Source organism: Argentina anserina, chromosome 6 (genome assembly GCF_933775445.1).
Source record: "Argentina anserina chromosome 6, drPotAnse1.1, whole genome shotgun sequence".
In the NCBI taxonomy this organism is placed as follows: domain Eukaryota; kingdom Viridiplantae; phylum Streptophyta; class Magnoliopsida; order Rosales; family Rosaceae; genus Argentina; species Argentina anserina.
In genome coordinates this window covers 28,258,905-28,286,338 of record NC_065877.1, presented here as the reverse complement: position 1 = coordinate 28,286,338, position 27,434 = coordinate 28,258,905, and the positions used below count along the sequence as shown (strand labels likewise).

The window sequence follows — 27,434 nt, the reverse complement described above, 5'->3', positions numbered from 1 at the left end:
AAACCGCCAGAATCACCGCCGCAAGGTCGAATCAGAGGTTGAAGATCGGGATTGAAGCGCTTGATTCGAGCCTCACCGCCGGTGGATTCGTGCCTAGGAGGAGGAGGGAGGACTCGCCGTCACAACCTTGAGCCCCTGCGTCGACGGCGTTGTCGATTTCGCCAATGCTGCAGTAGCGCTACCTCGATGGCGACGCGACACGACGCGGGGTGGGTCGTGGCTGCAATGGGTTGAAGCATCTCGGCCATGCGATTCCAACGACACCGACGGTGTCATGCACAGTGGCAAGAGGAAAGAGATCGCCGGTGGAGAAGTCGGCGAAGGAAAGTCAGGTCGGGGAGAGGAGAGAGAAGCTGCGGGAGAATTTTCCTGTTTTGAAAAGTTTCTAAAATGTCCTTTTATAGCATTCCAAGATCGGAAACCAACTTCTGTTAATAATAACTTTCATATATAACATCTGATTAAGGTATGTTGCATGTCCACGAACTCGTATCGACGAGGTCTACAACTTCTATGAAGGAAGTTTTCAGATACGAACGACAGAATAAAAGTCAATTCTCGAGCCACAGAAAACGTAACGTTTTTCAACTTAAATTTCCGAAATCAGTTTCGTTTCGCCTGACATCGACAAGAAGGTGAAAAAAATGTGATTTTACTCAAATTACCAAGCTTAATAATTTACAAGAATTATACGAATTTAAAATACATCGGGTATTCTCTCTCTCTCTCTCTCTGTCATTTTCCAAATATGTTTGATCGAAAAAGGTGATATATTGATTCATAATCAGATTTTGCAGAGGTTTTGTCTGAAGAGGAAAGGAATAGATTCGTGGGTGTAGGTAAGGGGTAGTTATGGAAACAAAAATTTTAAAATACAAATAAGAGTGTGGTTTGTAAAAACAGGAGTGTAAATTTCACTCCTATTAGATAATTAAGCAAAGATCTTACCAAAGGAGGAAGGAAAAACAAAGGGCTAGCACTTTCCGCATGTGAATGGCCATCACTTGCCTGCAACGCTGAGAAGAAGTTGACAGACCTTCTCAGTGCAGATGTGGTTTTTTCATGTGTGATAACCCCTCGTCATCTTCAACTTTTACCGGAGGAATTGCCTCATTGAACCTCTTCTCCCTCCAAAACTAAACCGGTGAAGCACATACTCGATTCTTAGTGAAATTTATACTCTACATATTATAATCCACATGCCCCATATTTCAGTTTTTAACAAAATATTGGTCACTTCTCATATTTTTTAAGTTTCGACATCTTATTCATTCTATTTTCAATTTCGACCCATCACTCCAATTTTCGACTAATTACTCCAATCTATCTCATTCCGTCTAAGATGATGGTTAACTCACATATAACTACATGTCAAATGACAATTATACCCTGCCATACTTTTGTTCATCTTCTCTGTTTTTGTTTTCTTCTAATCCATCTGCATAAAAGGTGAGTGAGTTGAGCATGTACTTGGTTCGGCGATGACGGAGAATTTTCTTCTAGTTCGGAAAGGACATATGATTTTCAGTTGGTGATGACAAAGATTTACAACTTCTTCATGTTTGTCTACTACTCGATATCCTCAATTTCAATTTCAATCACCGCACAGACTTAGCTCAAATCTAAAACTCATATCTTCATAATCTAGGCTTCACCTTACCCCAATTGCTGGACCTCCAGAAACATTTAAGCCAGGATCACCCAACTTACCCAACTATACCCAGCCCTAAATAGATGTTGGATTTTATTAGGACTTTTCTGTTATGAACATCTTGGTTTTATTTTTAGAATAAACCATAGTTCATCTCCTCTTATTTTGGGGTTTTGTTGCTAGACCAAGTCTTTAAGAGTCCTTTTTAATTTTTTGGGTTAAGAGTCCTAGCTTTGTTTAGATAGCTTTGTTGCTATTTTTATCTCCTTAGCTTGAGTCAAAGTTGTTTAGACGTATTAGAATGCCTTCGCAAGTTTTCAGTCTTATTTATCATTCTTTGATATGAAGATTTCTTATATATATATATAGTCCCTATCCAGAGTGAAGCATAACTCTGAAATTACAGAGTGAAGTTCCAATTTTGGCACACTTTTCGGTCAAATTTTTTCCAACATAAGCGATTCAATATTTAGGTATGTTATTTAAGATCATCTTTAGAAAGTTCCATCTAATAATTCGGACATCGTTAAGGTATTGAAATTAGATTAAATCAATGAATGAATTAAAACTGTTCAACGTTAACCGTTCGTGTAAATCTCAATTTTGAAAGCTCAAACCATTGTCAAATTGGATGAAACTTTGTAAAGATGATCTTGAATAACATACCTAAATATTGAATCGCTTATGGTGAAAAAATTTGACCGAAAAGTGTGCCAAAATTGGAACTTCACTCTGGATAGAGACTATATATATATAACAATGTTATAATAGAATCCATCGGAATCGACACAAAATAGAAGAGGAGTCTGTGTCTTTATTATAACACCAACACCCTAATTTTGTCGGTCGCCCAACTCGCCGTCTGCTGCAACCTTCTCCGGATCTCTAATCACGTGACCTTCCTCTCCTCCTCCAATTCATGATCGAAGCTTAGGTTCTCCACTCGACCCACCGCAAATTTCTGATTACGATATGAATGAAAGCCTATGATGCACGAGTACGGGTACAGACACGGGATACGGGTACGGCATGATACGTGATACGTATTTTTTTAAAATGTAGTGTTTTGGATACTTTTTTTAAATAATTTTTGATATATATATAATAGTTTTCAGTTTAGGTTTTTAATCTTTGGGCATAGAAGCCCAAGACCCAAGACCTAAGACCTGAGCCCAAGGCCCAAGTCCTTTCCTCTCTCCCTCTTTTCTTCTTTTTCTTCTTCTCCTTCCTTTCTTTTTTCTTCTCTTCTTCCTTCAGATTCTCTTCTCTCTTCCCGACGCAGCAACACAGCTGCAGTCTTTGACCGGCTGCGCCGCCGCCTTCCAACCACGTCAGGGCACGCTACCACCGCCATTCTCTCTCCGTCGACGAGCTCTACACAACCTAGTTCTTGGATGTCGGATTCGAGACACATTTCAGCGACATCGAATTCCAGACAGCGACGCCGATGAGCTTCTTGGCATGTTCCTGGAGCTCCGGCGATCCAATCTCCTTCCTTTTGGTAATCTCGGTAACTTATATTCCATTTTCAGTAAAGGATACGTGTATGTAGCGTATCCGGCCCGTACCCGTATCCGATACGGATATGACACGGGCATTCATCTTTTATAACATATCCATGTATCATAGATGAAAGCTTATTCTCTGTCCATCTCTATGAGGAATCAGACCACGCTTTTCAGAAAGCACTGGGATGTGTTGAGATCAATCACATTGTGTAGAGCTCGACGGTGTTGAGCAGCTCCGTCAGTAGAAGTCCCGTCATTGAATTTTCATCACTTATGAATTAGAATTGGTCATATGCTCACGGCAAACTGAAGAGCCCGATGATTCAAGGTCTCTTTCTGTATCTAAATCTCTATATGAATATCTAATTAACAAGAGAAATAGAGGGATTGTAAGACAAAAGAAACAGAGAAGAAAGAAAAGTAAGTTAGGGGTAAAAATGTCATTCAAATTCTAATATCTATAAATTAACGGTTAACCGAAGTAATTTGTCGAAAAATAAAAATAAAAAAGTGATTGGTCTAAATTGAAAGTAAAAAGAGTAAATTGTCAAAACCCATAGAATATGAGGAATTGTCAAAACCCATAAAATATGAGGAGTGATCAATATTTTGTCCTTCATTCTTTTTTAAATATCTAGGAATCATTATATGTGCAATTGCGCAAACCAAACTCTTCAAATATAATTAATCTAAAAAAGAAAATATTGAATTGCAAGTTAGTCTCTCAAGAAAATTACTATACACGAACTTAATAGACGAATTACATGTCATTTTAGTTAATTCGTGTTTTTATTTTTTGATCAAATAAAGAACTTACATACTACAACAAGTCCCTCTCATGTACATAAAGGAGGCTGTTGCCGCTAGACCAAATGGTATTCCGAGGAAAATATAGATGTGTGCGCGTGAAAAATATTTTAAAATAAAACTATATTTTTCATCTTAAATAATTTTGTTAGAGATTTTTCAGATTTTTGTAACTTAATTAATAATTCGATAGAGAATATATGGTAATTGTAGTCATTAATGATAGCCATTAATATATTTAAAAATCATGTATAAAATTAAAAAATGTTCTTGACATATAGGGCCCCAAAAAGATGGAAACTTTCTTTTATTACCATCGTAACATATATACGGTATTAATTAAGATTATAGTATACATAGAAAAAATCTATTTATGATAAATACATTTTAAGAATAATTTAGAATCGTTGAATTAACAAGGATATGATGATTTTTTCATTTAAAAATAAAATTTTGTGATTATTTTAATTACTTACGTGGTTATGTGATGTGACATGGCACATATTATAATGCCCTAGCAAAGTATAATTATACCTCTTTTTGGAATACTTATAAGTTATTGCGTACAATATCAAAGGAAAAAAAAACTTGAGTAGGTATTAGTATATTGATAGAAGTCAAATGGGGGTCGAGTCGTCGAGATAAGAAGGATCAAACAGAATGATTCCAAAACGTTTTATGGACTCTACGTACTTGAAGAAGAAAGAAGTATTGTTGGGTGGTTATAAGCTAGAGTGAGATATGGCGGACTCGCAGCTCACCAGGAAGTTGTGAAATTGGGTATTTTAAGTACGTGTACGACACTTCGGAATATTCAGATCTTCATATATCTCAGAAATAAGCGAAGCATGAATTATGGAAAAGATGAATCAAAATTCGAACAAAGGCATTGATAAAATTATATAATGCGACGTTCTTAATATGTTATCTCTCACATTTAGTTTAGCTCTTCACTTAATAATGTTCATTTTAACTTAGTTTACATTTTTAGGTTTATTGGAGTAAAACAAGAGAAAAATGTGTTGAAAAGTCCACAAGGAGCAATCAAACCCGGAATTAAGATTCTGCCTCAGTAGAACAGTCAACTTCGACGGATAATATCAAACAATCTACTTGGAGGAAAATTATGAATAATATATCGATAGAAAGTCATATCAGTCTAGTTTTCATAGCCATTATAATCGCAGAAATCTCAGTTTTTTGGAGGAAGTTATGCTTGATTTACGGAGCGGAGGTCAAACTGTCTGAGAATGAAAAAATGAAGCAATCCTAGTCAAGGAAAGGGAAGAAGGTGTCAGCCGAATTGGACTTTTATTAGGGCTTTTCTGAGCATAAACTATAGATAGAAAGTTGAGTTATTTCATGTAGGCCTCATCATTTAGCCCGTGGATCTGAAAAGTCCGCGGAGGCCCACAAACCCGACGGGTTTTTACCCGGCACGGCCCGCGAGAAAGCTCGCTTGCGTGGGTAGAGGGTCGGGCTTAAATTAGAGGTGTGAAACCCGGCTCGTCAAAAGCCCGCAAGGCCCGACCCGTAAAAGCCCGCCAAATAATAAAATATTATACATACATATTTTATTAGGTTTAGAATAAAACTATCGCATTATGAAGCAACTATATGAAGGAAACTTCTCGGGATCGACCGACACTAGTCGATATGATCGGTATATATATTTAGTGACCCTGAAAAAATTTCATCCAATTCGGAACTCATTTGACCGTTGGAATTTCCAGTAAACCGAAAACAACACTAATATGTCATAAAAGAAGACCCATTACCAAAATGCGAACATCGAAAACCGTTTGCATATCTGAAACCACCTAATATTTGTCACAAATTGTGTGCGGTCGCACTAAGAAAACTCATTTGGCAAAGCCTCGGTCAATGAGGATTTTAATATGTCAAAACGCCTCTTTTTTTGTTGACCGTAGGTATGGATAGTCAAATAATATCCAAAACGTATGAAATTTTTACGGGTTCCCTAAATATATATACTGATCACATCTACTGGTGTCGATCGACCATATTTCGAAGTAACGTTATCAATCGCCGAAGAGTCCACTAATGTATCATAACATTTTACATTAGGTTTATAATAAAACTATCGCATTATGAAGTGACTATATGAAGGAAACTTCTCGGGATCAATCGACACTAGCCGATGTGATCGGTATATATATTTAGTGACCCTGTAAAAATTTCATCCAATTCGGACCTCGTTTAACCGTTGGAGTTTCTGTAAACCAAAAACACCACTAATATGTCCTAAGGGAGGACCCATTACAAATATGCGAACGCCGAAAGCCGTTTGCATATCTGAAATCACCTAATTTACTGTGTCGATCGACCATATTTCGAACTGGAGTTGTCGATCGCCGAAGTGTCCACTAATATATCATAACCTTTATATTAGGTTTATAATAAAACTATCGCATTTTGAAGCGACTATATGAATGAATTCTGGTAATCACAGTGAGAAAAGTGACAATTGGTATTACAATTCTGGTAATAACAGTGAGAAAGTGACAATTGGTATTAGAATTCTGGTAATCATAATAGTTGCAGTTTTTATTTTTTGTAAGGTCCAGATTGTTCTTTTGCCAGTTTAGCGTAAGTCACATTATGCTCATAATGCACGTTACACTTGGTCACGTACTTACGAACTCAAAGTTGAATTCCTGAACTATAGGCTTATCATATTTTGCTCATTTAGCATAATTACTGGGACATATTCCCTTAATAAATCCTACAATTAGGATGCGTTCTATATGTAATTAATAGGATGAGCAATCAGGCCTTGAAAGGCAATGAAATCTGCTTGCGGTATTCTGCAAGAGCCCAGAGTGGGTAAATATTTCTGTAAGCTGCATAATGTAGCATGCAGTTCTTCATGAAGACTCCAGTGATTTCCTGTCATATAAATTTGGTGTTCACTTAATGATTAGTTACAAAAAACTGCAAGTAATTAAGTACTATAAAACGTGATATGATGCACATATCTTCTTATTTGTACATATCTTCTTCACTACACATATGATGCAGGTTTATTTAGTTGTACAAAGATAGATACCTGTTGAGGAAAATCACCATTTTCCAGTTGAGAATTGATTATATACTTTGCTGCTCGATGAAGAGGTGTCAGATCTCTTTCTGCCTGTCCTGCATGAATCAGACCCATCATAGCCCAAGCAGTATGTACTAAATTGGATCGGTTATCCTCTAGAGGAATGTACGTCTGTATCAAACAAGTGAGAGATAAATTCAGTATTAATCTATAATTTTAGATGGATCAAGAAACTCGAAGTTTGAAGTACGCGGTTAATTGTTTAATTACCTTTTGGGGACACGAAAGATAGCTCTCTCCCCAACCACCGTTATCTCTCTGCGACTTGAGTAGAAAATTGACCCCATTGCGCATGGCTGCATTAGTTTGGTAAGTTTTGCCAGCAGCTGCCAATCCTCCTAGCGCAAACCAGGTACCATATGTGAAGCAAACTCCCCAATTTCCATACCTGTTCAAATATTGTTGAAGTACAACAGTGCACTAATTAGTCAAAATCTTTTTACTTTCTTTCAATATTTCTTTTTCCATGCATAATCGTAGATTAATCGGTTGCCTATAATAGAAGCATACCATGAACCATCCGGCATTTGTATATTTTCAAGGTAGCGTATAGCATTGGTGATGAATTGCTCGATCTCTTTCTTCCTGTGTCCAGGGTGTAGCTTCTTGAACAACACGAAAGCTTGGATTGCAGATGAAGTGCACTCGACATATTCATGCTCAATCACAATGTCCGCGAAGAACTCCGTCGGATTTAACAGCTGAGAACATATAACGAGTAAGAATCTGCTAATTGAATTGATTTCTACAAGCATGATCAATAAGTACGTACACATGATATCAATTGGTATTCTTACTTCTAACCACTCTGCTGCGCCTGCTGGTTCCCAAGCTGCCAAACCACCATTCTTGCTCTACAATGACACGTAAAGTTGACAATTTGTTAATCAGTGCAGAGACATAAAAAACGGATGAGCTAGAATGGTGTAGTCAAAATAGGTGAAAATTAAAAGTAAAGTAGCTCGATCTTGTAGGTTGAAAGAATCATTAGTAACTTTCTCACCTGTAGGGAAAGTAGAACGGTAACGGAATCGTACAAGCGCTCAGGTTCCATTGTTACACCAACAATCTCAGATGGCATCATCGAAAACAAAAGGCAACACTGCATATGGAGGTGATTAATTATGGTGAGAAGTATGCATGGACCAACCTATGTTGGATGAGAAAAACTGACACGAAAAACTCTTTATGAACGAAAATATTGTTACCTTTAAACCTTCTGCAGTGCAATCAGAAACTTGCCATCCATGATCTTGATCGGAGAAAGTCCACGAACCTTTAGAAATGTGGCGGTGCATTCTCTTGAAGTCACCAGATGGGTTGTCCTTGACCTTTAAAATAGTATAATAGTCATTATCTAAAGTAATTAACATTTATACTACGTGACAAGTGAGTTCATTAGAACAAGAATTGAACCTGAGATTTTTTTATAAAGTCATGTCCTTTAGCGAGCGTTGGTCCAATTTCGTCTGTTAGATTAGTTGCAAGCAAAGCTTGAATTGCAAAGCCAGTATCCCACTGCTGACTGCCAAAACTCTGCACCACAACATAATATAGTATATATAAGTTGCCTATATAGTTAAGTCAAACCATATATTGTATCTCGTTGTGCACTAACTTGCATCTTCATCCCATCTTCAGCAACCCACAAATAATCCGGGATCCTTGCGAGATGCTTCTTGAAATAGTCTCCATTTGGATCTTCAGCCCAACAAGCAAGCATACACAAGACCTATTTTTAAAGTTGTTTAAATGCCAGAAGAATAGGACATGTGTTAGGTTTAGGATAAATCATAATATCCAACATAACAATTGTTTTTCACGCACATTACCTTTTCCACACATCCAATGGTAATGTATCGACTGTTCTCATCTTCGTAATGAATATGCTTCATTGTCACTTGAAGAGCCTTTTCTCTGATCAACTTGTTGAAGGGCCAACGAGTAAGAAGAGGCTCTGTGGAAATGTAGAGGCTATCCCATAGGAGATCTTGTATCCAAGGGTGAGGGTAGTAGATATCCTCCTGCAATCATATTAGTGTAATCAGGTCCTGCAAATAAATAAATTAATTTTTAATTGGATTAAAATTTGAAGTAAATCATTTTGTAGGGCTCACTTTGGCACAGAGATGGCGTACTTTCTTCCAGCTGATTTCATTGTAAGATTGAACAAATAGTTCTTCTCTCAGTTGAAGAATGAGAGGTGTGATTGGGCCAACAAACCTTTTTCCATATAGGTATGACATTGGCATGTAAACCATCCTACAGTAGCACCACATTTTTGCTGCATGTTTGTATGATAATTAAAGTGATTAATTAAAATTAATTAAATTTCATATTAAAAGTTTCAATACACACAAATTGATACTTAAGGCATTATTGCAAGATGAAAATGGAAAAGAAAATTGTCTCAAAGGAGAGCAGGCAACTCCCGTCGATCATTACATGGATGCATAGGAAGAAATGAAGGAAGAATCCAAAACTCTGGGGGCATAGGATTGCTTCCAGACCAATTGAACAACCCAAGTATCTACAAGAAATTATTTCAACACAGTTATTATAACTTACAAGAAAAAATAATATTTGACGCTTTCCGAGCCAATTATTGCAACTCAGTTCCAACATAAAAGTACGTATACTTGTAAGCATTAAATATAATAGCTAGGTGTCACCAATCATAAATATTTGGTCTAAATTAGTACTTCCTCTATTTTTTAATATAAGTCATTTTAAGAGATTTTACACATATTAAGAAACAATTTTAATGACAATTTAACCCATATTTAAGGCTTCATTGTTTTTAATTACTACTCATCACTTTTTTATTTTATTCGTATTATTATTGTGACTAAGAGATAAATTAAGAAATACTATAAAGTTAAAATTAAAACGACTTATATATTAAAACAAAAATCAAAACTTAAAACGACTTATATTAAAAAATGGAGAGAGTATCATTTTGTTCCGAACAAAGCATATTAGTCAACATATATCATTTGTTAAACAAAACGATTTGGAAGCCACCGGATTACTGGTAATAATTACCGAAAGCCAAGTCTTTCCCCAAGAGGGCATGAGTGTGGCACCACCATGGTCAAGAATCCACTTTCTTGCTCTTGGACAAGCATTGTCTTGGCCACCATCATCAGGTCCTTCTCCGAGAATACGCATACAAATGTAGCTGAGAGCTGTGCTGAACATGGTGCTGTGACCTTCGACGTGTAGTCCCCAGCCACCATCTTCATTCTGAAGTGCCGATCATTCAAATATAATTAACTTAGATTCTTAATTAATGACGCAGCAGCTCGAATTGGAAAAGATTTCATTTTATATATGCTAGAAACTGTAAATTTAAACTTGTATGTACCTGATGATAATATAGATAACGCAGAATTTCCTTACATGCTCATTAGGGAAAAATACTGTTAAGATGCCCCGTGATATACATAGCCATGACCTGAAAATTTAGGGTTCAATAAAACTAAATTATTTCTGTTCAATGGTAGCCATAATCAATTTATTTCTGGCATCACCATTCCCACCGTTCTTCATTCAAATCTTGGTTTGCATGCATGTAAACACGTACGTATACGTAATAAGACGCTTCTCTCTACGTATTCTTGAAGACTGTAATTTATAGTAGATAAGCGAATCACTCACCAGAGGAGGAAGGAAAAACAATGGACCGGCATTTTCCGCAGGCCAATGGCCATCGGTTGCCTGCAAAGCTGAGAAGAAGTGGACAGACCTTCTCAGTGCATCAGTAGCTTTTTCATGCGTTATAACCTCGCCATCTTCAACTTTTACCGGAGGAATTGTCTGTATGAACTTCTTCTCTCTCAGAAACTGCAGTTACCAATATATAGTTGAATTTACAGAATATGAAAAAGAAATTTAATTCGATCAATTGACCAAACGAAACATTCTTCTGGTTGGTCCCTAAGCTCTTTATGAGGATAGCAACTGTTTGATAGAGCTAATTCGAAGCAAACAACGAAGCATTCCTTGAGTTGTAGGAAAGTAAGAAAGGTGAACGTCCCATTGTATCAACTATCAAGTACCTGCATCCGCCAAAGAAGGTCACCACTTGGCTTAACCCGATAGCGGTTGTTGTAGAAATGAAGACGAGCTGCTTCAACCTCAGCTCGTACTTCATCGGTCCCTGCATTGGGGTCGAACTCCCAGGTCTGCCTTCCGACGAAGTTGTTCGTACTGTAAAGAAAAGGCGAGCAATTCTCCCCACCTTCTGCAACCTTAAGCTTCCACATTTTCTGGTGCTGCTACTATTGCTAGCTAGCTTCTGTAGATATTAATTAGTAAGTATGGCTAGCTTAATGACTTTTTTTATATAGCTAGCAAGATACGTACTATCGTAGACAAAACGCCATTGGAGTGTGAACGATATAAATTGTACCCATGCCATTTCGTTATCGACTCGAATATAAATCCAACAAGCTATGATTGATTATCTTGATTCGAGGCGCAAATATCTCAAGACGTGCGACTCCCAAGCCGTTGGAGTGTATTATTGTGGAAATAATAAGACTATGAACAGTAATAAACAGTCTTAAACAGTAGTGAGCAGTGTTGAACAGTTGTTAACAGTGTTGAACAATAGTGAACATTAAACCGTGATAAAAAAGTAAAAACTAGATGGTAAAAATTTATTACTGCTCTATTATGAATCTAACTTTAATTTTCTAGGAACTAGTATTTAACATGTCAATAATTTTCACCTAACGACTTTTTTGTCTAAACGGTTATTTTTCTTTTGGCGGAATCACTACTGTCCTAGAAAGCAATAAACCTGGGTTCTAATAGTATAGAATAAACACAGATGAAACATGCAAATTTGACTAAACGTGCAAAAAAAATCAATCAAATTTAAATATTTTTGCAATGGATTTTTAGGACACCAGATATAGTTTTATTTAGTCAACATAAATACAAATACATAACTCAGAGCCTTCCTCTACCGATGCTCAAAATGTTTAGGGGTCTCTGATATTCTTCGAAAATTTCCTCGAGGATTTTGATATTTTCTCTAGTTTCGTAGATTTTACGTTTGACTCTATAGATAATATCCCAGTAATTTATGGTTTTTCTAAGAAGTTTATTTCTATATCTCACTAATTTTTTTATATTTTTATTATTTCACGACGAGGACCATATACCCCAATAACCCATGGGGCTCCTTAGTCTCATGTGGCTCTTACGAGCGCGAGCAGAGGCAGTCCACATCCGGAACATCAGGGTATCCCCACAACCAAAGGTAATTCCTCCGGCATGGGACTAATCCCTGATGGGGCTCATGTGAAATGGTTCCAGTCCAGCATTACAACCTGGGCGCCCTAGCCATTATATTTTTCTTTTTCTTCTTGGAGTTCTTTCAAAGAAATTTTTGCAAAAGCTAAAAGTTCAAGCCTAGAAGCTATTAAGTTTGCAATAATAATAAAGAAATGACTGTTTACCTTCGAGTATATGATGAATTTATATATATGTAGTATTTAAATAAACAAACTTGGAGATCAAGGCTCATCATGCTCCGTCAATTTTTTAAACTTAAATAGTACCTAAAGTAAAATGCATAAGTGAATAGTGGACGTTGTATTGTATGTAGCGCTGTAGTGTAGACGAACTCTATTATTGTGATTCGTCCATCAAATTTGACATGGATGTTCTTTAGATGTCTTATTCAAATAAGTTGGTTGAAAGATTTTTTTTTTCTGTGAGTACAATAAGTATAACCTTTGTTGGAGTGTATTATTGTGATTAGTCCAGAAAATTTGACATGCATGTTATTTAAATGTATTTTTCAAATAAGTTGGTTAAAAAACCTCTTTTTTTTTTCTGTTACGTACAATCTTTTAAAAAGATCTTAGCCTTTGTTCCAGGGTAGTTAATGGAAAGAAATACTACATATGGGAACGATGGAGCCATATAGGACCAACTCAAATGGGAAATCAAGGAGTCAGCTGAACAATAATGAAACCTCATCTTTTCTATTGAATGAGCAAAGAATAATTTTCAAAAAGAAAAAAAAATTAGAATGAGCAAAGAAAATCGCAATGGTTCTGTCACAGTCCCGAAATTCGAATGATAAAAATTTAAATTCGAATACATGAAAACTCTAAAACAATCTCAAATATATTGAAATCATCTTATCATAACAGTGTGTAACGACCCTAAAATTTCGAGCATAAAAACTCAAAATTTCAAGTCGTTAAACACCAAAACAATCTCAACGAATCGAAATTATTTTAAATGCACAGCAGATCATCACTGAGTTCTCAATACAACTCAGAAAAACCAATTATTACAAACCAAATTTATAATTCAGCATTACATAAAGTGAGAATGTAATAATCCTCACAATCTCTCACAAATCTCACCAATAAGTCCTCACAAATTCTCACACACAATTCTGAAATGAAAACCACACCACAAGCAGGATAATGAATAACTTCGAGACTCCGGAGTCGTCTCTCAATCTCCACTAGTCAACACCTGCAGAATTATCCCCTACACCATCGAATTGGTGCACCGGGATTGTAAACACAAACCCGGTAAGTTTATAGCTCGTATGAGTAAAATGAAAATATAATTCGCATATCAATATATACGAAAAATCACAAATCAACAAATATAAATGCACTCATAAGTCAATGGACGGCCCATCTGGTTGTCCCAAAAATATATGAAATGAAAGTGCTCATGAGAAATCGGGCAACCCTTCTGGTTACCCAAAAACATTTATAATACGGGTACTAATGAATGCTGGTACACATCCGTTACCCCTCACGTAGTACACCGCCGATATTGGGTAACCACCAAAACAATATAAGTACTCATAAGCCGATAACCACCCGTTACCTCACATGCAGTATTCCGGCAGACAGACTAGAGCTCTAACTGTATCATAACTTTCGTCCGGCCAAAGGCTAGGTTCCGACTTGCCAAACACGTACAATAATCTCACATCATATTGTACCAAAAATCAAGTCCGAAGACAATCAACATTTTAACAATCTCCATGTTAAATTCACGTACAATAATCACACCTCATATTGTACAAATCAAAATCACGTACAATAATTACACCTCATATTGTACAAATCAAAATCACGTATAATAATCACACCTCATATTGTACAAATCAAAATCACATGTTTGATATATAAATCTCGTCATTAAAATGACATAATCACGATAAAATCATAACAGTATATTATATAGCAAACTATATATATGTACCTATTTACCATTTATACAATATATATATATAATCCACTATATCATATGCATGTCTTATTTCATAAACACGTCCGAAGACAAAAACTCATTCGAAGACAAAACTCGTCCGAAGACAAAACGTTTTAACAAACTCCATGTTAAAATCACGTACAATAATCTCACATCATATTGTACAAAAATCAAGTCTGAAGACAAATCAACATTTTTAACAAACAATATGTTAAAACCACATACAATAATCACACCTCATATTGTACAATTTAAATCACATGCTCAATATAATTCTAATCATTGAAATGACCTATTCACAATGAATTCATAACAGTATATAATATAGCAAACTATATATATAAGTACTTATTTACCATTTATACAAATATATATATTCCACTATATCATATACATGTCGTATTTCAATATTTAAAACTCTTGCAAAAATCTTGAATTCACCGCAAGGGTAGATTCGTAAATATGTGAGATTTTACTCACCTTATCGGCTCGAGCGTAATTCCACAATTTCCGAAGATAATTCATTTCCTTGATTTATTGATCACCTTGAAAAGATAAGAAAAGAATTTAGAAACGTTTCGTAAACCTTTAAATGCCGAAACAGTAATAATCGGTTACTGTTCAGCAATTTTCGGTTTTACGAATTTATTGTTCACTGAGTACTATTCACGCATTTACTATTCACGTATTACTGTACAAATACACATCCAATACGTATTTCTGTACGAGTACATACTGTTTACGTATTTTTGTACGTATAAATACTATTCAAATGTACGTACTGTCTCAGTAAATAATAATTACTGAATTACCCTTCCAAAATTAATTTTTACAATTACTAAAAGTAATTTACATTTATATTTACCGTACGTAAATAAAATTTACATTTACCGTACGTAAAAATAAATTACAAAATTACCCTTCGGAAACACTGTTCACGCGCCGCCGCACGTGGCGGCGCGTGGGGTACACGCGCCTCCTCCGGCCGGCCGCGCCACTCACTGTGGCAGCGCGTGGGGCACACGCGCCGACACTAACCACGGCGCGTAACACGCCACCGCCGCCCCAAAACCCTTCTCCTTCCTCCCCTCTTCCTTTCCACGGCATCACACCGTGCCTAGCCACCTCAACGCCTCCACACACGCCGCCTAAGGCGGCGGTGTTCATCAATCCTCTGATATCGCAAAATCAACCCAAATCCAACAAATTTCAATCCCACAATCACACACAAGCATCAATCACTTCAATTCTTACCTAGATCGTACGGTGGAGCTGTTGGAACTCGTCGGTGAGGGATGGATCGTCGGTGGAGCTCGATCCTTCAAGGAGGCTTGCCTCGGCTCGAGTTGCGTCGTGTTCGCTCACCTGCGGCGTCGGAGGGAGGAGAGGGGTGAGGATTGAGTGCTCGCATCGGCGGAGGACTGCTCGAATGGTGGAGGCTGGAGCCCGTCGTTGCTGGGCTCGGTGAGCTTCGACGATACTTCCCGGCGACGCTGGAGCTCGTGCCATGCTCGGTGGGACGTTGCGTCGAGCTGCTGAGCGCCTTGGAACCGGGGGTGAGGAACACCTCCCTCGGAGGAGGGAGATCGAAGGTGAGATCCGAGAGAGAGAGGAGAGCTCGGGTGAGAGGGAGAGGGAGGCGGAGAGAGAGGAGAGAGAGGGATTTCCACAAATGGAAACCCTAAACAGAAAAAGTTCTTTATATACTCGTTTCCAAAATCGGAAACTAGCTTCCGACATTAATAACTTCCACGTCCGGTGTCCGATTAGAACGCGTCACATACTCACGAATTCGTATCGACGAGCTCTACAACTTTCGTGAAGAAAGTTTTCGCAACCAAGCGACAAAATAAAAGTCGATCTATACGTTGCGGTAACATTACGTTTTCTAATTAAACGATCCGAGAATGTTTCCGTTTTCGTTTCGAAATGTCGCGAACCACCAATTGTCGTCTTGAATTAATTTCACGAATTTATGAACTTAAAACAATCCAATATTCACTCCGAAAAATCGGGTTATTACACAGTGTATCGAAACTGAGTCCACAGGATGACTCAGTCGACTTGAATAATACATAATAAGTTTATACTTCAGTATTATAACCAATGGAAATGTAAAATTCACTCAATCCTCACCACAAACAGAAGAAAGAAATCTTCAGAGTAAGCCCTCTAAATCTGCAAATCCCCACCTGCAGAACTATTCCCTACACCATTGAATTGGTGCACCGCGATTGTAAACACAAACCCGGTAAGCTTTTCAGCCCGTATGAGTAAACCAACAGTAAACATACATCGCATACAAAAGAAATATGTCAAATAACATTTAAAGACAAACGTACTCATGTGACACTGGGCAACCCATCTGTTACCCAAAATCATTTAAAAACATGGGTACTCATGAGACTCAGGCAACCCATCTGTTACTCCTCATGTAGTACACCGACAGGCACTGGGCAACCCATCTGGTTACCTAAAATCATGTATAACATGGGTACTCATGAGACTCAGGTACTCATCTGTTACCCCTCATGCAGTACATCGACATACATTGGGCAGCACATCTGTACCCAATGTCACAAAAAAATATGGGTACTTATGAGACCCATGCAACCCATCTGTTACCCCTCATGCAGTACGCCGGCAGACAGACTAGAGATCTAACTGAATCGTAACTATCACCTGGCCAAGGCTTGATTTTGATACTGCTAACACGTCCAAAGACAAAAAAACATGTCAGAAGACAAAAAACGTTTTAATAAGACTCAATGTTAAAACCACGTACAATAACAATCCACCCATGTTATTGTACTACAACAAAGCGACTCTTGCTCAAATAAAATAAATATAGTTGCCACAGTATAATTTATTTGGAAATAAGAACGTGACAGTATATAATATAGCAACCCATATATATATATCGTATTTACCATTTTATACACATACACAATCCACTATATCATATACATGTCCTAGTTCGATCTTTTAACAAACAAAAAACGTAACTATGAGTTACCGCCAAGGGTAGACTCGTCATAGTGGGATCTACTCACATTCACCATAGTCCATAATCACTAAAATCTTTTCAAAATCATTTATTAAAATAACGTTTCACTTACCCATGAACCGTAGACGATCAAGTTAATGAATTTAAATCAAAACATATTTTTTTAAATAATTTTTATACACTAGTGATGCAACGACTATGGTAACAACTCAAACTAAATTCAATAATTATAACTCAAACCAAAACATATTTACTCACCTTATTTCATGCGTGCAACTTCCACGACACCGAAATCGATTCTCTCACTCGTTTCGTCGGTCACCTAATAGCATGATAAAATTCTTAGAAAACGATACGTAAAATATCAGGTGACGATTTTCATTACAGCTAAATGTTGTTCATAAAAAACTGTTTGTGTTTTAATGTTTACAGAACACTGTTCACTAATAATGTTCTCGGTTACTATTTATGAATACTGTTCACAATTACTGTTTAAAGATCTTGTATGACACCCGTGATGGATTATTTATTTTTTATTTCGTTGATCTTTCGAGAGAAATGCTCAATGATAGTGATGAGAATAATAAGAGTTTGAAGTAGAGAAGTTACGTATACTTCATTCCTCCGTCGATGGTGAATATCGGTGATAGTCAAGACGAAAACCGAAGCCTAGCTACTAATTAGGTCCGTTGCCTGAAGTTAACACAAGAGGCAATTCACGCAAAGTTGGTTGGCTTCACAAAAACGACAGAAATTAACCAAATGGCTAAACAAAATTGTCTTATGGTTACGGATGATATACATATAGATTGTTGTGTTCGTTGGAATCAAAGAAGAATCAAGCAAGCATGTTAATGAGATTAGGGTATTGAACACGGGCCTCAAATATACACCAGAAATAAAGAGCAGCAAACTCACATAACAAGATAAATTCATGCCACAAATAAACTAATTTATATCATAAATAATAAGCTACCTAACAACGATTACAATACCTATTATATATGGTTTACAATACTTCGAGAATAAGTCGACCTAAACTTAAATGGAAACTAATATCCTAAATAATTATAGAATGATACACTAAAATTACCTTAACAATGAAATATCAAATATTACATATTTATAATTAAATGACAAATAATGCCCTTGAAGTTGCATATATGATATGCATCACATGTGATAGCTAGTTCTTCTGGGGTCGTGAACAAGAGCATGAACACATAAAACTGGCTACTCGAAAGTCTCGTGATAATATTTCCCTGAAACTGTGAAATCTTCAGTAACATTTTCTCTCAAATCTGCGTGGCCTAGTGTAATAACCCGATTTTTCGGGTTCAATTTGGATGAATTCTTAGAAATTAATAAACTTATAGAATTTAATAAATCGCATTTTCTTTCGCTTCACGACGATGTCAAATCGAAAACGGAACCGTCTTCGGAAATCTAAACTGGAAAAACGTTACGTTTCCACGACGCGGGAGTCGACTTTTACTCCGTCGCTCGTTTTTGAAAACTTCTTTCACGAAAGTTGTAGAGCTCGTCGATATGATTTCGTGGATATGTCAAGCGTTCTAATCGGACGTTGTATGTAAAAGTTATTAACGACGGAAGTTAGTTTCTGATTTTGGAAAAAGTATAAAAGGGAATTTTTGGAAACTAGAAACCCTCTCTCCCTCTCTCATCCCGCAGCCATCTCCCTCCCTCTCTCCCCGACCCTTTCTCCCTCTCAATCGCCTCTGGCGATCTCCACGATTCCGGCCTCCGTGGCCCTCACCGCCTGCCTCAAAAGCGCCGCACGGTCCTCAGCAGCAGCCCTTGAGCTCGACACGCCTCCCCTCACCGCCGTGAAGTTCGCGCGACGACACAAGGTTCCTGCGATTCAATCGCTGTCCAAGCTTCGTCGCCGGCGAGACCAGAGAACGGGGACTAGCTCACCATCGTCGATCCTCATCACTGAAGCCATATGCAAGATAATTGGAGCCGATTAGCGCCACCGGCCTCACCCCTCATGAAATTAACCCCGTCGGCATCTTGAGCTCCTCCGGCGACGTTCCGGCAGTTCTAAGGCTCCACATAGGTACGGAAATGCTTTAAATCGAAAGATATGAGTGATTGCATGAAATTTGTGAAGATTTGGAGATTTTGTGGAGAATCAGAGGAGGAGGTGGAAGGGTACGTACCGCCGCTTTAGGAGATGACTGGTCAATCTGTTATGATTATCGGAAGGAAAGTACATGACTAGTCAATCTGTTATGATTAACTTCAAGCTAATTTACATTACATATGATCAAACCGTAAAGGCATACTAGTCATGCATCTTCAAAAGTCGGTTAGCCGACAAGAAGTTTGGAGATCTTCTCTATAGCTGCTCATGTTACTAGAATGATGAGAAAGACTAAGATCCATCGTCGAGCGCTGAACTAGCCGCACCAATTGCTGTACAACTTCTGAGATGGGTGGCCGGAACTCGGGCTCTCGCTAATAGATACAAATGATATAGCTAGGTTAGTAACATTAGAATCTGATAATATTGTCAAGCCTAAACCAGGGACTACATTTTATGCTATAAATACGGGACAAATACATAAAAATTCATGTTGAAGCTATAGAGCGGTCTAGAGACTTAGAGCATGTTAGTTCATTGTGTGTGTGTCCTCTTTTGCAAAAGAGGTGCACTGCGGTGATATTGACTGCCTTAGCTTTTGGTTCGATCTGATCATCTGATAGTTGTCTAGCTAAGATTGAAAGTTACTCACCTGAACGCATAGCGCAATGATATCAGCAAACCGGGAGACTGACTTGGGATCGTAGAGTCCTCGCAGGCCAGGGTCGACCATTTGTGACAATTTGTCGAGATCATGGAGCTGTGGGGTTGCCCATCGAACAAGGGACTGCTGTGAAGGTGGCTTTGAACTAAAGAATATGAAGTAACAAAACAATAAGAATTGCTAGTCAAGCTTGCCAATAAATGTTTGAAGAAAGCAAAGAGTGAGATACCAACGTAACGCACCTGTCAACTGGCTTACAACCTGTCAATAATTCCAACATCACCACCCCAAAGCAGTAAACATCGCTCTTCATTGTATAAGCTGATGGCTTCGTGCATTCTGGTGCATTGTATCCCATTCCTAGGTTTTGGCTAGTGCGCTGAAAAATAGAACAAAAACTTGTAATATCTTCAAAAGTAAACAGGAAATCCTGAAGCACATTGATGCAAAGCGGCAGCGATACCTGATAAAAGGCTGCCAAGCCATAATCAGAGAGACGAGGATTGAGTTCAAGGTCGAGAAAAATATTAGATGATTTGATGTTCTTGTGAATTACAGGTGGAGAGCAAACTTCATGAAGGTACCTGAAAACAGTTAATGAAAAAATTGTTATTGGCTAATAATAATGTATTAGCAATTTCAAGAGCACTATATAGTTCACTTACTCAATAGCACGCGCAGTGCCCATAGCAATCTTTACTCTTGTGTTCCAAGTAAGGGGATTGCTATAGTCATCTGACATGTGTAAGAATTCATTAAGCGAGCCATTCCTGAAGTACTCATAAATCAACATGTTGTGCCCTTGTTCTGCACAATAACCAACAAGTTCGGCGATGTTGGCATGGCGAATCTTAGAAATGCTGACAACGATATCGGAAAATTCTTGTGGTGGCGCGCCTTGGAATAGTGAGGAGTCAATCTTTTTAACAGCCAAAATCTGACATTATGTATATGACATTGAATTATCAGTATAACTCCATACATCTTTAACAAGATAGTACTGTCATAAGCATTAGTACTTATCCATAATCAAATATGAAGGGGTCGTATATAATAACTTGAGGTATGTCATATTCTTAATTACAACTTTTTTAACTAAAATTACAATTTATTGAACTAAATTTATAACATTGAGAACAAAGTTACAACATGTATTTTTTATATTTACAAATAATTAAATAAAATTACCACATTGACAACTATTTGTTCATAATCTTGTAAAATGTTATTGGTGAAGTAATTACAACTAATAGAACTATATTTATCCAAAACATCACCCGATTACCACAATGACAATAAATGTGTTATAATATCGATATAAATGGATATCACATAACTCGAGATACCTAAGAAAATTCTGAATATGAAGTACACACAGATCCTAATTAGTAATAACAGCAATTACTGTAGTAAAGCTAACATACATGAAGTCATTAACCAATATACAAGATTAAGTGTCTCAGGAAAGTTGAAATTATCGTGGCATGTAGTTAAAAAAAGATGTATACCTTCCCACTCTCAAATTTAGCCCTGTAAACACGTCCAAGTGTGCCCTGCCCAAGAAGGCGAGATGGTGCAAAATTACCTGTCGCAATCTGCAAGTCTGCTAAAGCGTAAGATACAGCTTTCACAGAGGTGCTTCTTCTGGCAAAGGATTGCAAGCGGCCAGAAATGGACTTGAAGCCACTTGATGGAGATTTTTGAACAGGATTTATGTCAATAATGGCTGTAGAATCCGCAGACTTCAAGCCTGTCACAAGGAAGGATATTATCTTTGTTACACCAGGGCAGTCCCAAATTGTAATTAGACGACTAGAACTTTTATATATATATATATATATATATATATATATATATATATATATATATATATATATATATATAAGTAGGTCAATAAAACAAAACCACAATAATAATTCAGCAACGTCAAAGACAGACATTCCAAATCAAGTTTGCTATATTTTTTGATAAAAAGTAAGCTTAAAGAAATTGAATTACCGTCATAGTCAGAATGCATGTCTTTGGTCAAGTCCCTAGATGAAAACATAGAGAAAGACTTGCGCTTGTCAAGCATTTCATCCTCAAGGAGATGGGAATTATTAGAACTCTTCTTTCTTGAAAAGAAGAAAATCATAATTCCGAGCAGAAACAATACAGCGAAAGCGATCCCAGCTATTGTCAATCCCATGGTTACTGAAGACTTCCCACCACCTTCATCACTGCTGCTGCTGCCTTTTCCCCTATTATGGTATACACCAGGAGGAGAAGGTGGAGATGGCCCAGATGACCAATTATTTCCTCCATACCTTAACATGCATGGCCAGAAAGTTAGGAAAAAATTGTAACCACCGCATCCTTGCTCAGATTGAGTTATGAAAAGGATACTCACTTTATTTTTATGCTCTTCAAATCATTAGGAACCCAGCCAGTGAATTTGTTGTTTTCAACATTCCTTCAAGCATAATGCATTGTATACATTGTTATAACATGTTAACGAGAAGAGAGCTTGTAGAGCTTTACAAATTTAAGTTTATGAAAAATGGTTTCACAAAAAAGATAACATAGATTGGAATGTTAAATCGCCAAATGGCCTATCACCAAATATACTTACAAATCATCAACTGGAGTGTACAGGAGGACATTTATAGTCCCAGTAAATTGATTGTTCTGCAGATACCTGCATGGAAACATAGACTTAGCAACGGGCACCTTGAATATATAGATTTACATTTAAATATCTAGTTGCAGTCTTCTTACAATGTCCTGAGGCTTGAGAGCTTTGCAAAACTCTGAGGCAAGTTGCCAGTCAGTGAATTGTGTGATAGATCCCTATACATCATTCAATGATATGATGAGTTAGTCAATAGGCATAGGCTAGTACATTTTTAATGTATTATATAAGCACAAAACTAAGTCAGCAGAACTTACAGCTTTTTAAGTTTAGTAAGTTTATTAAACATATCTGTCAACTGTCCATTGAGCTTGTTATTACCAAGATTTCTGCATTACCAGAAAAAAAAATACAATATTAGACATTGGAGTGAATTCTTAGAGGATTATGGTAACACAGAATCAAGTTCTACTTACAGAGATTCAAGATCAGACATCTGAGATATTGAATATGGTACGGTATTTGTGAAGCCATTGTTGGAAAGATCTCTGCACATCCAGGTCATGGTATATTAGTATTGACAATGGCATGAATCAAATGAAACTCTTGTGATATAGCATATATGTTGCATTTGACAGAATGACTTGCACAAGAACTTACATATATTTTGCGTTAGGAGGCAATTGATATGGTATATCACCGCTGAATTTGTTTTTGCTTAAGTCACTGTACTATGACGAACAAATGCACATCATTCAGGTTGTGTAATTTGAGAAGTAAACAAAATGAACAATATGTGCCTACTCCAATGAACTGGGCCTTACAAGGAGGTGACAGATGATAAGCTTGCAAGCTGGTACCCCATTGTTCCACTGAGATCTAGGCCAGACAAGTTTCTGCAATAGCTTAAAGCAAAGTTAAACATATATGTAGATTTCATCAGAGATTTGAATAGTTGTGGTATTAACTAGAATAATGCAGGATTGGAAAATTACATTTCAGTTACAGCTGAACCTTTGCATGTGATCCCTTTCCAAGAATCACCACAAGGGTCACCTCCACTTGATTTCCAATCACTTAGCTTCGACTTAGAGGTTAAGCTGTTATACATCACATTAAGGGCAGTAACTGCAAGATAGAAAAAAAAAACACATTAGCATATCGATGTGGAGAATACATATCTAGCTACCTAAATTTTTTCATGCAGGAGAAGAATAAAAAAATTCAAATCCTCAATAATATAGATGATACAGTACTTATATAGACAAATAACAAGCTTCAAAGTTCAAACCATTTCAATTGACCCTGCTTTTGCCGATGACATTGTGTTTACAGTTTGAAATCGACCACTACAAAGGCAGGATTTACCATGTGGCTTTAATAGAATTTATGGATTCAATTCAGAACGGAAATTCTCATTGCGTGGGATATTGGTAATCTTATATATTTCATTACACAAATTAACATATACTTCAAAAGAGAAGATCAACTGATTGTACAGGAGAAAAAGCAACGTGCATTTAAAAATGTAAGAAACCAGAAATACTAGAACATGCAAACGTACCATCTTGAGTATTGGTCTTCGAATAAACGCAGACAGTGAAGAACCCAAACAGAACACCCCACAACACAAGAAGGTTGTGGAACATCCTTTCCGGCTCAAAATAAACAGATCGATCAGCAAGACCCAGAAATTGAGAAGAATAACAACAATGTGGTTTTGATTGAAGAATCTGTTATCAAGCCACGAAACAGAAGAAGAATCGGACACTTTATATTTTGTTTCATTGATTTCTGTTTTGGAGAAATGTTGTTGTTTTTTATTAATGTGTGCGTCTTGCGTTGGTTTGTGACAGAAAATTTTGAGTTGGCCAAAATTAGATGCTAGAAAGGATGCTAGAAAGGAAGACTAAGCACTACAAAAAATGTAGAATTAAAAGACAGCTTATTTTAACAGTCTGAGACCGAAAGATTAGGACACAATGAGAGCCTCCCAAACCCCCAACCTTTTAGCAGCTTAGATTACCCGCCTCTTTCAACTGTTTTTCAAATGATGGACTTCCCTTTTGTTATTATTTCCATTTTTTAATTTCTCCCTTTTTTAATTGAAACTTGAAGTTTCGTATATCAGTACTTCTCAGTTGCAGACGTCCGAACGGTTTTCCGTCTAGAATTTCATCATTTCTCCATGATCTGGATGCCGGCAACACCGTTTTTTCTTGTCGGAGTGACACCATACCTTCCTAGACTGTCACAACCCCGAAATTCGAATGATAAAAATTCAAATTCGAAGCCACGAAAACTCTAAAATAATCTTCAATATATTGAAATCATCTTATCATAACAGTGTATCGAAACTGAGTCCACATCATGACTCAGTCGACTTGAATGATACATAACTAGTTTACACTTCAGTATTATAACCAATGGAAATGTAAAATTCACTCAATCCTCACCACAAACAGAAGAAAAAAATCTTCAGAGTAAGTCCTCTGTATCTGCTAATCCCCCCTACAGAACTATCCCCTACACCATCAAATTGGTGCTTCGGGATTGTAAACACAAATCTGGTAAGCTTTTCAGCCCATACCTCGTATGAGTAAACCAACAGTAAACATACATCGCATATAAATGAAATATGGCAAATAACATTTAAAGACAAACGTACTCATGTGACACTGGGCAACCCATCTGTTACCCAAAATCATTTTAAAACATAGTTACTCATGAGACTCAGGCAACCTACTTGTTACCCCTCGATCATGCAGTACACCGACAGGCACTAGGCAACCCATCTGGTTATCTAAAATCATGTAAAACATGGGTACTCATGAGACCCAGCTACTCATCTATTACCCCTTATGCAGTACACCGACAGACACTGGGCAGCTGATTTGTACCCAATGTCACTAAAAAAATATGGGTACTCATGAGACTCATGCAACCCATCTATTACCCCTCATGCAGTTTACCGACAGACAGACTAGAGCTCTAACTGAATCATAACTGTCACCCGGTCAAGGCTTGGTTCCAATACTACCAACACATCCGAAGACAAAAAACACGTCCTAAGACAGAAAAAACACGTCCGAATACAGAAAACGTTTTAACAAGACTCAATGTTAAAGCCACGTACAATAACAATCCACCCATGTTATTGTACTACAACAAAGCAACTCTTGCTCAAATAAAATAAATATAGTTGACACAATATAATTCATTTGGAAATAAGAACGTAACTGTATATAATATAGCAACCCATATATATATATATATCGTATTTACCATTTTATACACATACACAACCCACGATATTATATACATTTCATGAACACTGTTCACAGTACTGTTCATGTGGCGCCACTGTTTGCTGACCACCAAATTTGACCATCACAATCTAAATGACATTCTGAACAACTTTCTAGTTCAACACAAAGTCTAATTCTGAGCCTAAACAATTCAATTTAACAAAAACTGAAAAGCCCCAATTTAAACCCTATGATTTCTTTTCTTCGATTCTCCTAGCACACAACGATTTGGATTAAATCTTTTGGAGGGTTTGTAGTATGGAAGGAGACCTTCAAAATGAGACAAGAATCTTACCGATTGGTTGCTAGAGGAGGGAGATCCAACGAGTTGAAGTTCGGCGAAATATGCATTTTCGGGGGAACTTCCCGGCTTCACCGCTCCCAAACGGCGGTGAGTTGGCGGGTGGTGCTGTCACCAATCGACAGGGGACGCAACAACCTTTCAAACGTGACCGGTGCACCGCTCTATGGTGGCCGGACGGCGGAGATCCGGCGGCCCAAAGTCAGCCGCTCAAGGAAAGAAAAATCTAGGATTTTTTTGTGTGAACATTATCCATGAACAGTACCGATCCGAATATCTGATTTTTCTCCCATTTTTCTCTTTAATTCCCCTATTTATACTATTTTCCAAAAATGTCTAAATACCTTTTGATTCGTAATTTCTTCATACGAACTCTGATTTAGGCGTGCCGCGTGTCCACGAATTCGTATTGACGAACTCTACCCTAAACCTTAAACCCTAAACCCCAGGGCCGACTTCCATGAAAGAAGTTTTCTAAGAAACCCAATGAGTCAAAAGTCAACTTTTAGCCTCGTCAAATTGAACATTTCCGAACAATTAATCTTTCGAACCCTTTCGTTTCCCCGTGAAATAAAATTGGATAATGACCAAATTAATAATATCAGGGAACTCATTGGAAATAAAATATGAATTTTTCGGGATATTACATAGACACTGCTGTGATGAAGAAGAATGCGAAAGAGATTGGGATCGGAGGTCCACCATGATCGGTGGTGAAGTTCTGAGTGATGTTTATGATGGACCTTTGATCCTGATCTTTTTCGCCTTCTTCTTCCTCGTAACAGCGTCTAGGTAGGTGTGGTGTCATTCCGGCAAGAAGAAATGACGTCTAGATCGTGAAGAAACGGTGAAAAACCTGTCCGGGCGTCTGCAGTTGAAAAATTTCGTTTATATATATATATATATATACGGTCTCTATCCAGAGTGAAGCTTCACTCTGGAATTTCATAGTGAAGTCCCAATTTTGACACATTTTTCGGTCAAATTTTTTCACCATAAGCGATTTAATATTTAGGTATGCTATTCAAGATCATCTCTACAAAGTTTCATCCAATTTGACAATGGTTTGAGCTTTCAAAATTG

The 27,434-nt window shown here is 37.3% G+C and overlaps 2 protein-coding genes across 2 annotated transcripts; both read right to left on the bottom strand.

Annotated features, from left to right (window-relative positions):
* Positions 1–6,756: 6,756 nt before the first annotated feature.
* LOC126799713 (beta-amyrin synthase-like) lies at positions 6,757–11,358 on the bottom strand. Its single transcript, XM_050526964.1, is given in 16 exon segments — positions 6,757–6,876; positions 7,037–7,201; positions 7,301–7,478; positions 7,601–7,791; positions 7,888–7,944; positions 8,094–8,192; positions 8,299–8,421; positions 8,507–8,626; positions 8,709–8,822; positions 8,923–9,114; positions 9,208–9,374; positions 9,536–9,620; positions 10,136–10,336; positions 10,458–10,547; positions 10,751–10,936; positions 11,152–11,358. Coding segments are annotated over 16 exon segments (2,295 nt in total).
* An 8,324-nt stretch (positions 11,359–19,682) lies between these two features.
* Positions 19,683–24,391, bottom strand: LOC126798296 (protein STRUBBELIG-RECEPTOR FAMILY 5). The gene is made up of 16 exons (XM_050525219.1): positions 24,307–24,391; positions 23,738–23,870; positions 23,567–23,638; positions 23,403–23,468; positions 23,219–23,290; positions 23,060–23,131; positions 22,889–22,960; positions 22,743–22,808; positions 22,521–22,583; positions 22,130–22,437; positions 21,640–21,881; positions 20,797–21,068; positions 20,595–20,715; positions 20,374–20,510; positions 20,120–20,276; positions 19,683–19,841 (listed from the first exon to the last, which is right to left on the bottom strand). Exons 1-16 carry the CDS (start codon positions 24,389–24,391, stop codon positions 19,683–19,685), a joined length of 2,097 nt encoding a protein of 698 aa, XP_050381176.1.
* Positions 24,392–27,434: the final 3,043 nt, after the last annotated feature.